We start from the raw sequence: 16,651 nt of genomic DNA, 5'->3' as shown, positions 1-16,651 counted from the left end.
TTTCCATGAACTCTGGATTACTTTGAGCATAGGATTATGCCAAATTTGTTTTTGGGAAAGCTCATGAGTTTCTTAGATATGTCTCTTTCAGAGAAACAGAGATTTAGGGATCGTTGATGAGAGTGTGTGATTTTATAAGGTCTACTCACCAGTTAAACTCACTGTAGTCATTGTGGGCCTCCCACCAGAAGTAAAACCATACCAGTAACAAGGAGAAAGTGCAGAAGAGAATGAAGGACCACAAACACTCCCACTAGAACAAAGAAACGCAACAAATAAAAATAGTTTAGTTAAAAGTTCAAATAAATCTGTTACATAATTTGTGTCTATCAACATCGGTATTATTAAATGGGTTGCTGCCAGCAAGAATTAATACAGCCACTGTGAGAAACTGTGCCAAAAGGTAATCTCAAGAGCAAATATGTGACCCTGGACCACAAAACCAGTCTTAAGTTGCTTGGGTATATTTTTAACAATAGCTAAAAACCATTGTATGGGTCAAAATTATTGATTATTCTTTTATGCCAAAAATCATTAGGATATTAAAGTAAAGACATTTTGTAAATTTCCTACCATAAATGTATCAAAACCTAATTTCTGATTAGTAATATGCACTGCTAAGAACTTCATCTGGACAACTTAAAAGGTGATTTTCTCAGTATGTTGATTTTTTTGCACCCTCAGATTCCAACTATTTCAAATAGTTGTATCTCGACCAAATATTGTCAGATCCTAATAAACCATGCATCAATGGAAAACTTATTTATTCAGCTTTCTGATAAATCTCAATTTCGAGAAATTGACCTTGATGCTTTTGTGGTCCAGGGTCACATATTTCAAAATATTGTTTAAAAATTTAGTGAAAATTACTATAGAGTTTTAATAGTGCCTCAGGTCATTACTGTATATCACATTAAACTCAATTAATATGAATAGAGCTGCTTCAATGGTGAGATCTGCCTTCATCACAGATTCATTACTGAAATATTAGTTCTGCTCTCTGCAGGGTAAATAAAGGGCCTTTCCGTTGCCTGCATTCAGCTCTCATTTTTCTCAACTAAGTCAACTAAGAGAAGCATCAAAAATGTACAGGCAATTTACTTCAAATCTGCAATAATTAAAGGAAATGTTTACCCAAAAATGAAAATGTTCTATAATTTACTCACCCTCAGGCCATCCAAGATGTAGATGAGTTTCTTTCTTTATTAGAACAGACTTTTAGAAATGTAGTAATATATTCCTTCCACAAGTAATTCACAAGCCATTAACTGATGGACTGGAGCGGTGTTAATTACTTGTGGATTATTGTGATGTTTTTATCAGCTGTTTGGACTCTCATTCTGATGGCACCCATTGACTGCAAAGGATCTACTGGTGAACAAGTGATGTAATACTAAATTTCTCAATATTTGTTCTTGGATGGCATGAGGGTGAGTAAATTTTCAGCAAATTTGGTAAGATCATTTTGTAGGCTACCGTGTTACCCTAGTACATACAGTCATAATACTGTTTGTTCTCTAGTTCAAATCCTCCAGTGAATTAAACATTCTCTCTATTAGCATTTCTCACACATAGACGGTAAAGCAGTCAAGAATATTTTCTTTGAAATGTCTTTTCTTTTTCAGCATTTCACTGGCACTTCCCACACATTTTGTTTGCACAAATGCACCCCTGGCACAATAACCAATGTACCATGAATAATGGCCTCACTTAAAATACCACCATTTATTTGGCTCAATGATGACCAACCTTTTCTTCTTCTTTTTTTTAAACAGTGCACTGTCTATGACACACATTGAAATTGGATTTGTGGATTAATGAAGTGGCTAGTGTGCAATTCCATAAACCATGAAAAACAAATGAAACATTTATTTCTGAATGAATTAATGTTGGAATAGACTAATGTTACAATAATTTTGAATTATAGTCATTTTCGTAATGGTTTTCCTCTTTAATCTATCCTAGGGATTTAGTGTCAGTCCCGTATATGGCCAACAACTTCCTCAAATCCCAACACTTAAAGTGGACATAAGACTGCAAATATAAACCACACATTAATAAAAACCATGACCAGTGTGGGTAAATCAAATCAAATCAAATCAAATTCTGTTAAGAAAGATTACTCCTGGTTACATGAAGAAATTCACGGTTCTCACGGAACAATAAAGAACATGCAGGTCGACAGCTCTTATTTACAAAAAAAAATATTAAATTAAAAATTAAATTAAAAATTAAATTAAATTAAAAATTAAATTAAATTAAAAATTAAATTAAATTAAATTAAATTAATGGAGACACATCGACAATCTTCTTCCTCATCACTACACAAAGAATGAAAACAGCAGGTCAAAAAAAATGTTTTGTTCAGAAATGAATGATCCGCTTGGCTCATAAAAAGCAGTTAGAAAGCATGTATTAATTCCTAAGCCCCATCATCCAAAAATGCCTAAATATAGAGACATAAAGAGGATTATGGGTAATTCGGAGTAGAAAAATAATACACACAAATAAACGCTGCTAAACCTGAGATTTCCCACCAGCATCACAGACTGTTTGAAATACGCCAAATCAATATCACACCATAAAACAGGTCAAATGTCAAATGCAGTATTGTTTTTTCCAATGATTTTTCTAACGACTTAAAAATGTTCAATATTTCAATTGTTCATGGCATGACTTGTCCTTCATAACCTTGAACACACAACCTTAACGAGATGACAATAGTTCAGCACATGAATTGATAAACACGCTTGTGTTTTTGACACTCATGTGGTTGAAGCTGCTGAACAGATTGCCATGACATCATCAGGGCCAATGAGCAACAAGCAGCATGCATCTTAACAGGAGGGATTCAGAGCAGCGCTGGGCGGCAAACTGTGTCTCCTATAACGACAATATTATCTCATCATTAAGCCTCAAAAAGCTTATTTTCAAAAGACTTGTTTCATTCCCTCCCGCTGATCTGAGATGACAGCACGACTCCACCACTTAGTTCCAAAGTAAACTGACTTTTTCCACTATTTCCTGAGGGGAGAGTTGAATTTGTATTGTGTGTCTATGACAGCGTTTCAACTGTCTGAACCTTGAACGTCTCGTTGTAACAAATCACAGAGTTATGTCAGGTACAGAAACACTTCTATGAAGAAAATCAAAGTAACAATTACGTTTAAAACGATCCCGGCAAAGCTTTGCATGGCACATTTGTTTCAACGCTGTAAAGACTTTTGCTAATTGGTTAAGGTGGGGTGAAATGGCATGGTTACAGTGGCTGCCTATAATTATCTTCATGAAGTTAAACAGGCTTATCTGATGCTGAAATATGGGAATGATAACAATATCTCAGAATAAGATCTGCCAAGCACTGACTGCAATTATGAAAATTAGCCAACAGCTTGTTTAGCATTTCCTGAGCAAACAACCAAGCCAAGCTGAACCACTGCCCAAAAACAAGACAGACAGACAGCAACAAGCAGCTTTCTTTGGAGTGCCTTGACTCTGGCGCCCCGGAATCATATAATTTATTCATACAGTAAGTATTTGCCGCACACATCTGCTCCCTTGAGGCACCAACTGTAGTTCAAAATCCCACTGACTGTTAAATATCTATTCCACAGAGTGAAAGGGCAAAGAACACGGGGAGGCCGGCTTCCCGATGCGAGAGAGTGAAGGAGAGGCAGTGGGTGGAAGTGAGCGGATTGAAAAATGGAAGTGGAATAGGTAGGGGAGTAGCTGAACAACGTCCTTTCATAACAGTCCCTCAGCGGTAAATCGCATCCATAAGCAAGGTGCAAAATCAGGCTCCTTTGTACAAAGTGGACTGACCTGGTTTGGAACAGATGTCATGTAATCCATTAACTGAACTTTTCAAGGAAAAGATGTTTTATTCATAGAGTGATTATTATACTGGTGTACTTTCGATATGTGGCTACACAACTGAAAATAAAATGTCACTGGAGGTAAAATTCAGGCCATGTGGAATTAAAATGTGGCTGTATAACAAGGACTATGCAAAAATGACCTTTCCTAACCCACGTGGATTCAGTTTAACACTACTAGTGCTTAGAGCTTTATGGGTTAGTTAGATCATTTCTACTGAGAAGACCAGTTGTATAGTGGAAGAGGTGTGATGTACAGTACATTCATACTATAGTGTTGGTATTTACATAAGGGTATTTTTGGTCCTGAAAGTAGTTCACTACAGCTTGACAATGTCTGCCTGAGGGTTATAGACAGATATGCTGGATGTCTAAATGAAAATGCTGTGAACAGGACTCATTTCCACTTGAAATTACACGTTTATGTCTATTCAAAGTGTTCCACTGATGTTAATTGTTATGTAAAATCATTGTGGGTCAATAATGTGTCGGTCGCCACAAAGAGTACCGCTTTTGCAAATATGCAAAAATCACAAAATTGAATGTGTATTTTAAACATGGATGACAAAGAACTAAATGTCAGATGCACATAAATCTCTATTCAAAAGCACTGGATAACCAAGATCTGATAATGAAAATTCTGTCATCATTTACTCACCTTCATGCCATTCCAAACCTGTATTACTTTTTCTTCAGAAGAACATAAAAATTAATGAAAATGCCATTTAAAAAAATGTCTCAGTGTTCATACAGTGAAAGTCAATGAGGTCTAAAACAACAGAATTTATCATTTCATTTATCAATGTAAGCATAACCTAATAATAATGTATGCTGACAGACAGGGAAAGATAAAATCTGACAAGAACAAGCATTGTAGGTCACCTTGTAGGAAATGCTGGCACTAGATAACATGCCCGCAGATGAGTTCATCAAAGCCATTTAAGAATGCTGTGAACATGAGCCCAGAATGACTGCAACAGCACTGGAGTGGAGAATCTTAAAGCAAAGTCCTCCTAATGTGAACCCAAGTAAATGAAGAACATTGCAGTGAACAGATTGCTATGTGCAATACAGCGTCTAGAGAACAGAATGTAATCACAGACATAATCTGTTTTACTGAGGGATGGGAAGTGTTTAAGAGCCCCAGTCTGATGCTGATGCTGTCTAAAGATGCATGTACATGTCTCTGAGTTTCTTCCAATCGACTGGAAATGACAGTCTTCAGCCTGAGGAAAAACACTGATTGGTTGGGTGGCCTCTGGCTGAGTCTGTGGTTGTTTTGTACATGCTGTAACCGGGTACACGGGTAGAGTCACCATCTGTCATTGTGCATCATGTCTGTGGTGACACTCTACCCTCAGTACTGACTGGAAAAGGAGAACGTTTTAACATACAATAATGTTTTCACCAGACCAAAAGGTATTTGAACCTTGTTTCCCAGTGAGGTGTTAAAATTAGTATTTCATTTAAAAATGAAAAATCTATCATTTACTTACATCGTTCCAAACCAGTTTGGCATTCTTACATCTATGGAACAAAAAAGATGATATTTTGAAGAATGTTCGTAACCAAGCAATTTTGGTGACCATTGACTTCTACTAAGAACACAGAGACATTTCTCAAAATATCTTCTTTTATGTTCCACAGAAGAAAGTAATTCAAGTTGAAACAACATGAGAGTGAGTTATGAGGATGCACCAAAATCTTGAATGCCATAGTCAGAAAACATGAACAGAAACTCTAAATTCAACTGACTAGATAACAACAAGGGAAAAGCAGCGTGATTGTGAAATTATCCAGGTTTAAATTTAACGTAATCAATGGTTGGTTAATGCCATCACTGGCATATGTAAAACTACACCTTTACTTCAGTGCCTGTATATTTAAACAATATTTTAAATATTTTCTGGGCCAACAATGTAAAGTCACATCAAGGAAACTACTCTACATACTTATTTATAATGCTACATTAATATAATATAATATAATATAATATAATATAATATAATATAATATAATATAATATAATATAATATATATACATACATACATACATACATACATGCATACATACATACACATATATATATACATATATATATATATATATAATTATTTTACTATTATTAATATTATTTGTAGGGTTTTTATTTCAGGGTGTCATAAAAGTATTTTTTACTTCCAATATTTTACTATTTTTCAAAAGTAAAACTTAAAAAGTGTTTGCTAAACATTCAAACACTTGCTTTGCTCACACTGCAGCAGGAGATGACTATCAGTCCTGTTTGGAGGCTTACTATGGTTATGTTTATAGAAAAATTGTTATAAAAGAGACTGACAGCTACATTCTATAAACAGTGACTCACAATCAAATTTTAAGAGTGATTTCAGTTGATGTGTGCTGTATGAATGGAAGCCAACAACTAGCTGTACGTCCGTCATTGACGCATGTGTACCACACATTGTGATTTGCTCCTTACACTGTAAAAAGTTTAACTATTATTTACTCAATTTTTTTGGTGAAACATTTTTACGCTCAAAAAAATTGAGTAAATTTTAAAGCTGTGAAATCAATGAAATATACTGTATAAATTGAGTAAATGTCAGTAAAAAAAATTGTAAATCTGAATAACCAAATTACTTTATATGAGAAATAAAATTAATTAGATATAATCAAAATTATAAAACACCACAACTGTAATTCTATGTCAAATAAACTAAAAATATTGAGTAGATATAATTGAAATATTAGATGAAATTTAACCAAAAAAATGTACTATATTTACTAAATGTAAAAATGAATTTAACTTAATATTGGACTATAAATTATCAAAATGTTGCATTCACTTTTTTACACTATTTACCCTTTACAATAAATATAATAAAACCAAACAAAGAAAGAAACACATTTTTAATTGAACATTTATTTGTCAATTAAACATTAGACAAAGTCTAAAATCAACCTATGAAACATTTCATCCATTTTAATATTCAAGTAGATTGCATGTAAAATATGATAGCCATAAGAGAAATTACATCTTACTTTCTTCCTGGTGCATACCAGCCATTTGCAGTCACACTCAACATTAAACCATAAAAAAATAAAAGCAACACTTACATCAATATTAAAGGGATAGTTCACCCAAAAAAAAGATGTTGTCATAATGTACTCACCCTCAAGTTGTCCCAAACCTGTACGAGTTTCTTTCTTCTGCTGAACACAAAAGATATTTTAAAGAATGTTGGTTAACAGACAGTTGAAGGTTGCCATTGACTTCCATGGTAGGAAAAAATATATATACTATGAAAAAGTCAATGGCAACCTTCAACTGTCTGTTAACCAACATTCTTTAAAATATCTTTTATGTTTAACAGAAGAAAGAAACTCGTACAGGTTTGGGACAACTTGAGGGTGAGTACATTATGACAACATTTTCATTTTTTGGTGAACTATCCCTTCAACAGAATTAATCAGATAACAGAAACACTTCCATCAGGAATGCCCATTCTGTGGGATGATCTTGAACAGCAACTATGCAAGAAGATATTTTTTTAACCTCTGAACCTTAACAGAGAGTCTTGAAGGATCCAGCTCAAGAAACAGTTTTTGTAAACCTCAAGTGAGTATTTGTGGGTCTTGGGATATCTCAAATCCAATGCGTACGTTGAGTCCCAAAAGATAGCAGCAGGCTCTGCTGAGATTCCAGAGATTGCGGAGGACAGTGATGCCCTCAATCACAACTCCTACATCGCTGACTGCCCCATCATTGTCCCGAAGGATGTAGATTTTTATGACCTCCTCTGCCAACTCCACTTGGACGAAGACGGGTAGATCAGCTGAATCCTACAGGCAAATTGTAAAGAGAACTGGTTAGAGCTAACATTCAAACCTGAATGTAACAAGAAAGTGACAAATACACAAAACAAATAGCACCTAAAGAAGCAAACATCCTGTTGGAGCATATGACAGGTAAAATCTCAAACAAAGTTTACTGGGGGAGGAGTTGCAAAAATTAACAGCATTCTTCTTAACAAGAGGACAGGTTAATTTTCTACATAGGGAAATTTATTTTTAACGATAAACCTAAAAGAAAAATGAAAAGAGATCAACTGCGAGCTTCAAAAAAGCCACAGCATTATTTTGAGTGCTTGAGAAAAGCATAACGATGTTTCATTCCTGAATGAATCAAATTAAGTGACTTGCTGCAACCTACTGGTAGTTTTAATTTCACATTTGTAGTGTTGTTTCATTCTTAAAATAAATTTCAAATATCGGTATTCAACGTTATGTTTAAAACAAAGCATTATTTATTAGGGAACGGGCAAGAGTACTCGAATAAGCGGACTTGATGGCCATGATCGATCATGAAAATGATGACTGAACTGAGTTGAACTGAAGATGTGAAAAAACGCATTTCTCTTTATTCTGATTGGTTATTGTGGCATTTTGGGCGGTTTCTGAGGTCTGATTGGTTAGCGGTATTTCGGATTTCCACCAACTCTGGAACGGCTGCGGATTGCTCCGCTGCATGTCGGCGCCATGCTCCGCCGTCCTTCAATACCCACCAGGTCTGGATTTGTTGCGGAGCGGCTCTGGTGACTGGAGTAATGGAATGAAAATTCAGCTTTTATATATATATATATATATATATATATCAGTCTGGCGAGTAACCCTAAAAAATTTACTAGCCAAATGGCGTGATCTAGGTTTCAGTGCACTAGAATGATTTTACAATGGCACAGGCCTTAAACTGGCCGACTCCCTACAGTGGGAGCTGATTAAAACGCACCAGCCTATGTTATGCCCACGCCATTTTAAATGCTTTTGCATGACGTATTTGTAGTGGTGATTTAAGAGCTCATACTTGAGTTTATGTAGTAATTATGATGTTTTACAAAGACAGAATGTTGTAATTTGAACGTTCATAAATGATGTGTTCTCTTTTGACAAGCCACCGACACCAAATTGGAACCCGGATTTGTACAAAATCGTTCTCCATTGGGTATGTACTGTTATAGTTGCTGGACCACGGTTACACTAATCGTTAGACTTTCAAATGGCGGTTGAAATAAATGGTGATACAAATAGTACTAACGTTAACCCACTCCAAAAAAAAACCCCAAAACAACTGGTAACTTACTAGCTAACATACATATGGCTGCGCCAGTAACTTACTTAGAAAACTACAATGTTGTGTACACGTACCCACGGTCAACGTTTAATCAACTTTTGAATAAAGTATTGCAAATATACATAGTTATAAAATGACTACTTACAGGATATTCGAGTAATGCTGTTCACGTCGTTGCTGAGGAAAGCAGTCCTTCAGTGACAGGTGCCTCTTGCTTGAGCCGCGAAACTAGATGACGCAAAATACAAACACAATTGTTAGGAAATTCTTAATTAACTTCTGAATTAAGTATTACAAACATAAGTAGTATTAGCGGGCTAAATTACATAATGTACCAGGATATGCGAGGAGTGCGGGCCTTGCCGTTGCTGAGGAAGCCGTCCTTCAGGTGGCTTCGATTAAGCCGCGAAACTTGTTTAAGATGACGTAAAATACAAAGACAGTTGTTAGGAAATGCTTAATAATTATTAACTTATTAATAAAGTGTTACAAACGTAAGAAGGATTAGCTGACTAATGTTACTACCAGTTGCGAGGAGTATGGCTAGTCGACGTCGTTGCTGAGGAAAGCAGATTGTCTTCTGCGGAGCTGCACACGTGATCACTTTAGCCGCGAAATTTACTCAATTTATTTAAACTCGTTTATTAAGATGGAACTTTATTTAGGAAAATTGGTAGGAAATACTTAATAATTTTAGTTTCTAAAACAGATCAGTACAAGTAAATAATTATCAAACATTTCTATTAGCATTCACCAGAAATATTGAGGTTATATTAAAAATATAATTACTTAGTTAAATACTTATTTATTTTCATTAAATAAACTTAAAAAATATATGTAAATTTTAGAAGAAATTACCTGTTGGATTTTTCATTATTTTTTTTAACCTGACCCACTCAAAATATCACTTAAATGATTTCAAAAGATTTTATTAAGTTAATATAGCTCTTTATTTTTGTGAAATTTACTAAGCCACTGGATTATTTTTTACAGTGTACTGTCAATCACTAACGCTACAGCTGTAAACCTCTCTCAGATAAAAAAAAAAATTGAGAAAAGAGGGGAACTTTGGAGAGTGTATGGGTAGATCCTCCTGAGAGCGTTTGGAAGCATCTTTTTAAAGAAATGAATACTTTTATTTAGCAAGAGTGAAAAATGTATCTTTAACAATACTACTGTTTTTACTGTATTTTTGTATCAAATAAATGCAGCCTTGATAAGCATCAGAGACTTCTTTCAAAAACCTTTTAAAAACCTTACCAACCCCAAACGCTTGGACGGCACTGTATATAATGGATCACAGTTATTCCACTACATGCCGGTTGCTGCAGGTATTGTGTTTTTTGAGCTATATTGGCTTGCACAGACCACACAGGGGCTTGTGGGAGAAAATGACACTCCTACTCACGTGCCCTTTGTGTTGGGATACGTAAATGGAAAAACTCTCAATTATTACTGAGGAGGGATCTCTTTTCAGCGGAGCACAACTTACAGCTTAAACAGGAGACGAGCACACATACAAACACTCTTACCAGACACAAAGACAGGCTTCATATAGAATAGTTCAACAGAACTAGTCATATTAGACCACTGTACACCATGCTCTACTGGGGTTAATGCACAAAGGCTTTGTATTGAGTTTGAAATGACAGAAGGAATCTCTCCGCTCCAATGATTACACAGATTGAGTCTGGAATCATGAAATATGGATGCGCTCTGCATCATCCCTGGTCTCTCAACTCAGAGTTTAGTGTGTCATATGAGGGCCGAGACCTGGACAATGAAACGATCAACTGTGGCAGGATGGGACAAAGGTCAAATTTTTATGTATGAGTAAAGACAGCATATCCTGTTTCATTTAAAAGTGACCGGAAACTACATTAGCTGTATTCATCACCACAGTGCATTCTGGTCCAGTTATCTCTCTCTCTCTCTCTCTCTCTCTCTCTCTCTCTCTCTCTCTCTCTCTCTCTCTCTCTCTCTCTCTCTCTCTCTCTCTCTCTCTCTCTCTCTCTCTCTCTCTCTCTCTCTCTCTCTCTCTCTCTCTCTCTCTCTCTCTCTCTCTCTCTCGCAGACAGCTGAACTGGCTGTTTCTGTGGACAGGGTCAGGCCTCCCGCTGCGGACAGTCAAGACTGAGCCGAAATTGCTGACAGCAGAGTACAAGCAGCTGAGAGCCAGAGAACAACAGGAAACCAGGGCAATGGCTTAGTCTTCTTTTGTGGAATTAAAAGCGAAATATACATTTTATCTGTTATGGTTCATTTCAGTATAGTAGCATTTATCCAACTGCACTCTGATTGCAGATGTGATGCATCTCTCCATCTAGTTGACTCACACTATGTTCTGAATCTGAAAATATATTAAATAAAAGTAAAATATAGTTCATGTTACAGTTCATGGATTCTTTCACCCATTTTATTGTCTGCCTAGCAAAAAATTAACCTCAGATCCACTGGAATAGTTCCTGTATGATTTGAGGTCTGTATTATGAGTAAGCAAAAATAACAAAGGATGTAGTTTCCCTGGTGTTGTGTGACGGTCCTCCTTTCATTATCAACATGCATCTGTACTGACAAGCCTCCAACTTTATCTTGGTTTCTCTGACAACCATCTCTCCAGTTCTTCTCAGCAACATGAACACGGTCAAAATGTGTGTCACTGATTTTCAACACAAAGTCTTCTCCTTTCGCTTGCGTCTCATCTTACACACTGATTCTCTGACAAGCAATTGTGTCCCAACTCTCTTCTCCCACAGGGACCTTTACGGAGTACACATCTGAAAACAGTAATGCTCGAAGGCAAAACTCTCTCTGAAGGAAAGCAAACATTAATAAATGCACCTTTAGGGATATTTGATTAGCCTTATTAAAAAAAAATCACTGAATGAAAAGACAAGCATATAGGTTGTGTGTTAATGAGCCACTGCAACTATTTGGAGAGAACATGGAAAAGGAAAAAAAAACTAGAGGATGTATATTAGCGTTACATTTACAGTGGCAAATGAAAGGGTATGTACAACATTAAAGACCACACATTCCAATGACACACAAATCCACAGCTGCTGTTCTAGTTACGTATTCTACTAATGTAAAAAGATATACAGACCTGCAATGCTTTGATTAAAGTCTTTTACTAAAGCAGAACATCCTCCTCAGTCCTCATGGACACTGTGGCCTCGCTCACTGCATTAGGCAATGAGGATAATACCATTTGTTGGCAGTCTGGAGAGACGGCTTTTTCAGCACACATAAATAACGTCACAATTCCCCTGATGCTCAGCGAATGTCCTTTAATTAAATGCATGGAAGCAGTATCCTAGACAAAAAGTATTTTTATGTTCGTTACTTACTTATACTTGACTCTACTGAAGCAAACCCCAATCAAAAGACCCTTAAACAAAAGGACTAAATTTCTAGAACATAGTTAAATATAATAAAATCAATAATTAAATGCTTCCATCTCACTTTTATGTTTTATTACCTAATAAGGTCTGGTAATTTGATATGTTTACAGTGCAAATGTTGATTCAAAATACACTAAGAACATTTTGAAATGGCTGGCCATGTGATCAGATCTTCAGCTGACCTCTTAATGACCTAGAGATTCTTTCTCATATTGACACTTCATCATCTGTCTATGCACAAAACAAAGTCAATGATAGACGTGTCACATTGATCTAAGTGACAAATAAAGAACACAAGGAAACACAGAGTTGGCGATCAACTAATGAATTTCTGACCCCATACTGAACAGTGACCCTTGACTAATCAAGACTTTGATCTTCCCAGAAAAGTTTTCTTGGAAACTATGACTCAACATGTGACCTGATTAATTCCAATCCTTGTTAACCTACACTTTTAAAAATAACAGTTTCCAAAAAGGGGTTTTAGTAGCAAGGCAATAGAACAACCATTCTGGTTTCCCAAAGAAACTTTCTGTGTACTGTGATTGTGCTTTTTTTTCTTAATGTCAATAACATTAATAATTTAAAGAAACTTCCATTATAAAGAACCTTTTGCGCCCATGGAAATGGTCCAATAATTTTTAAGGTTCTTCGTGGAATGCCAATAAAGAACCTTTATTTTTAAGTGTATTATGTTTTTAAAACAATCCACATATTTAAGGTTGTTACTTAATCCTTATGAACCTAAATGGTTTTCTAAAGGACTCAACACAACAACAAACCTGCTGGATCAGTATAGTCTGATTCACAAAGGAATCACTTATATGATTCAGACTCTTATGAGTCAGTTCCCTTAAATGAATGAGTTAAAATGACTCTTTATTGGTTTTGAATCAGTCGGACCATTATGAAATGACTCTGAATCCCAAAAAAAAAGCCAACGTTTGCTTGTTTAAAACATTGCATTTTGTTGGGGCAGTGTGAACCTGCCTTAAATACTGTTCACGGAAATCTCTCCCAAAACACTTCACTGAATCAAAACTGTTCACATAAACACTCATATTTGTGACATCTAAAACATTAGCTGTGGAATCTGAGCTGTAATAAAGTCTTCACATCACAGCCAGATGGTTTGGCGACGGGATAACTCACCTTGGTGGTGTCATCATGTGACCGCTGATAGCGTTTCCAGCGGCATCCGTAGATCCCGGTTAGACATGACAAACACAACTGTCTCTCATAGACCTGTAATGGTTGGTGCTTCACCATGCTCCTTCAATCCAGACTCCAACCCACCTCACTATCATCCCACTGATCCCCAAAGACCCTGTAGAAAGACACACACAGAGCACTGCATAAAACAAACAGCAGATTAGCATTAGCCCCATGTGACACTTTAAACGGCTGACACATCCATAAATCTTATGAGGGGAGCAGTGGAGAAACGAGTCAATTTCCAACAATGTCACTGCTCAATGCCATTCCAGATCCTCTAAATATAGAAGATCCATAATTCCTAAAACTGTCCATTCAATTTTTACATTTTATGCTCAAACTGTGGTCATCAATGTTGAATCTACTGTTCAAAGGTTTGGTGCCAGTAAGTTTGTTTAATGTTTATTTAAAGAAATTTATAATTTTATTCAGCAAGAGTGCATTAAAAAGATATAAAGACGTTTATACTGTTACAAAAGATTTCTATTCCAAATAGATGATGTTCTTTTTAACTTTCTATTCATCAAAGAATCCAAAAAAAAAAAAAAAACATTTATGATGGTTTTCACAAAAGTAAGCGGCATATCTGTTTTCATCACTGATAATAATTAATGTTTCTTGAGCAGCAATTATTAGAATGACTTCTGAAGGATTGTGTGATACTGAAAACTAGAATAATGGCTGAAAGTTCAGCTTTTCCATTAAAGGAATATAACGTTTTAAAAACATTAAAATTTAAAACAGTATTTGAAAATATAATCAATTCACAACATTAGTTTTTACTATGTTTTAGATTTTTTTTTTTTTTTTTAAATGCAGCCTGGGTGGACACAAGAGACGTCTTTCTGTCTGTGGATCCCATGAACACCTGAAAACTGCCAGCGTAACAGTTGTGGACCCTCAACCGTTCTCGTGTGTGCCAGTCACCAGATCGGCACTGTGCCTGTAGTAATCATCGCTGAATTGCCCAAGAGATTCACCTTCTTGCAGCCTCAGCTCAGAGATTTTCCCCTGCTTATCAGTCTCTGTGAGTGAGGGACTAAGCCTCTGGAACCCTTATCAGGGAAGCCAGGGTGGCACTGGCATCAGCCAAAACACTGTCATCTAACGAGACAGCTTTTCATTTGCACAAATCCAAGCACTGTGAAAAAAAAAGCTGACTGAGAAGAGCTTTCAATGTTGTCCACTGTTGGATTTCTGCTACAAATCTGCTTTAAAAGTTTTATGTTTAAGAAATTGTTTATACGAGCATTTAAAAAGTTAGAAACAAATTAAAAATTTTATTCAGCAAGGCTGCATTAAACTAATCAAGAGTGACAATGAAGAGTTTTCTATTCATCAAAGAATCCTGTTTTCAACATTTATAATAACAAGAAATGTTCCTTAAGAAGCAAATCAGCATATTAGCATGATTTCTAAAACATCATGTGATACTAAAAACTAGAGTAATGGCAGAAAATTACTCTATTTATGGATTTTGCATTATAGGAATAAATTACATTTCAAAATTTACTAAAAAAGAAAACAGTTATTTTGTAATAATATTTCACATTATTACTGTTTTGACGTATTTTTAATCAAATAAATACAGCCTTGATGAGACTTAAAAATCCTACCAACCCCAATCACTGGAGCGGTACACTTCCAGAAAGTTAAATGAAAACTTGCAAAAATAGGACATAGGCAAATCTAGATAGAAATAAAGTTCAAGAAAACAAGTTGTTGAAAAAGTACACAAGAAAATTATCCAAATTCATCTCTAGTCTGCCTCTCATGAGGGCTCCCGTATTTATAAGCATGGCACATCATATCTCTGAATACCTCCTTTGCTTATCTGCTAAATGAATCATTGCAGAGTAATCAGGGACATCAGGGAGAGAATAGAGACCACCAGCAGCCTTTCATGTGCACTGCGCTGGTGAGAAGCATAGCTGGCATTTAGAGAAGCCAACAAAGAAAGGGGGGTAAGTTTACGTCACCAAGGTCTCGTGAATGCCCACTTCAAAAACAACCCAAAGGCTCATAAAAAATATCAGGATAGACTCTTCTATAGATTAGCTGAATCAATTTCAACAGTGATGAATCTGTGAAGGCTCCATTGTTGTACCAACATCAGATAATCTGCTTTAGCAAAAACAATCCATGTTGTTGGACTTAAATATGAAAAACTTTTTTACAAGCCAGACTAAAATATGCTTTTTCAAGGGCGTGTTATAAGACATAAATGGCTTCTTACATCACCAAAACGAGTTTCAATGAGCTTGTGTTTCTGTAAATTAGCTGTCAGGGTTTGTTAATTGCAAAGAAAGCAATTATTCTTGCACTCCCATGAAGAGAAGAGAATCCATTTTGGAGAACTGCTGAATAATTAAGCATCGTCTGTATTTACTGCTGTGCGTGTGGCAGATCTAGGAGGGGAATGGTAATCTATAGACCAGGTGGCTTAATTATGTGTTAATTTGATCTGGCCATGCCAGACATGGCTGAAAGACTTCTTACACCAACTTTTTACATTTTTAATGTTTGCATGCCAGGAACATCTATGTAAAGAAGAATAAATCATTACAGTACGTATTTATTCATTAATAACCAAACATTAAATGGCACAATAAATAAACACAAGCAGGAGGTTAAAATAATTAGGATTAGTCATTGTTGTTATGAATTAGTGATGAAATGCAGCCGTCAGCTGTTCCTTATCTCAACAGAACTCTCAGAAACGGAAAACATGCTATTACACAAGACCACAGTCAAGTCACATTGCAATAGAAAACTCTACAGTCCCTTTAATTAGAACAACTTTTTGCTGGGTCACCAGTTCATTTAATTATCAGTTGAAAGGGAATAGATCAACATGGCTAAGCACCTGAGAAGAAAAATCACTTTTATAAATTTTCAGTGGAATTATGCATGGATTTAGAATATACCCTCACAAAATGAGTCTCACACCTGCATGAAAATTAAAAGTCTTCCAGTAAGGTTAAAAAACAGTTTCTGTCAATCAATGTGAAACTCTCTCAGATGT

General features: G+C 35.7%; 1 protein-coding gene and 1 long non-coding RNA gene across 6 annotated transcripts in view; both read right to left on the bottom strand.

The window, feature by feature from the left end:
• The window catches only part of gdpd5b (glycerophosphodiester phosphodiesterase domain containing 5b), a 47,628-nt gene that overhangs the window by 18,340 nt on the left and 12,637 nt on the right, over positions 1-16,651 (bottom strand). For all 5 annotated transcript variants that reach the window (XR_006156582.1, XR_006156583.1, XM_042739704.1 and 2 more), the window contains 2 exons: positions 13,564-13,738; positions 150-253 (listed from right to left, as the gene is read on the bottom strand). Coding sequence is in view for 3 of the 5 variants with exons in the window: in XM_042739704.1 (XP_042595638.1) it covers positions 150-253; positions 13,564-13,680 (221 nt within the window). In the remaining 2 variants the exon portion in view is untranslated. The remainder of the gene's footprint in view (positions 1-149; positions 254-13,563; positions 13,739-16,651) is intronic.
• LOC109055274 lies at positions 7,257-9,514 on the bottom strand. Its single transcript, XR_006156584.1, has 3 exons — positions 9,343-9,514; positions 9,153-9,235; positions 7,257-7,719 (listed from the first exon to the last, which is right to left on the bottom strand). It is a non-coding gene; the product is annotated as an uncharacterized LOC109055274 (long non-coding RNA).

This window comes from Cyprinus carpio, chromosome B15 (assembly GCF_018340385.1).
Source record: "Cyprinus carpio isolate SPL01 chromosome B15, ASM1834038v1, whole genome shotgun sequence".
Classification (NCBI taxonomy): domain Eukaryota; kingdom Metazoa; phylum Chordata; class Actinopteri; order Cypriniformes; family Cyprinidae; genus Cyprinus; species Cyprinus carpio.
This window is presented reverse-complemented; position numbering and strand designations above follow the sequence as displayed.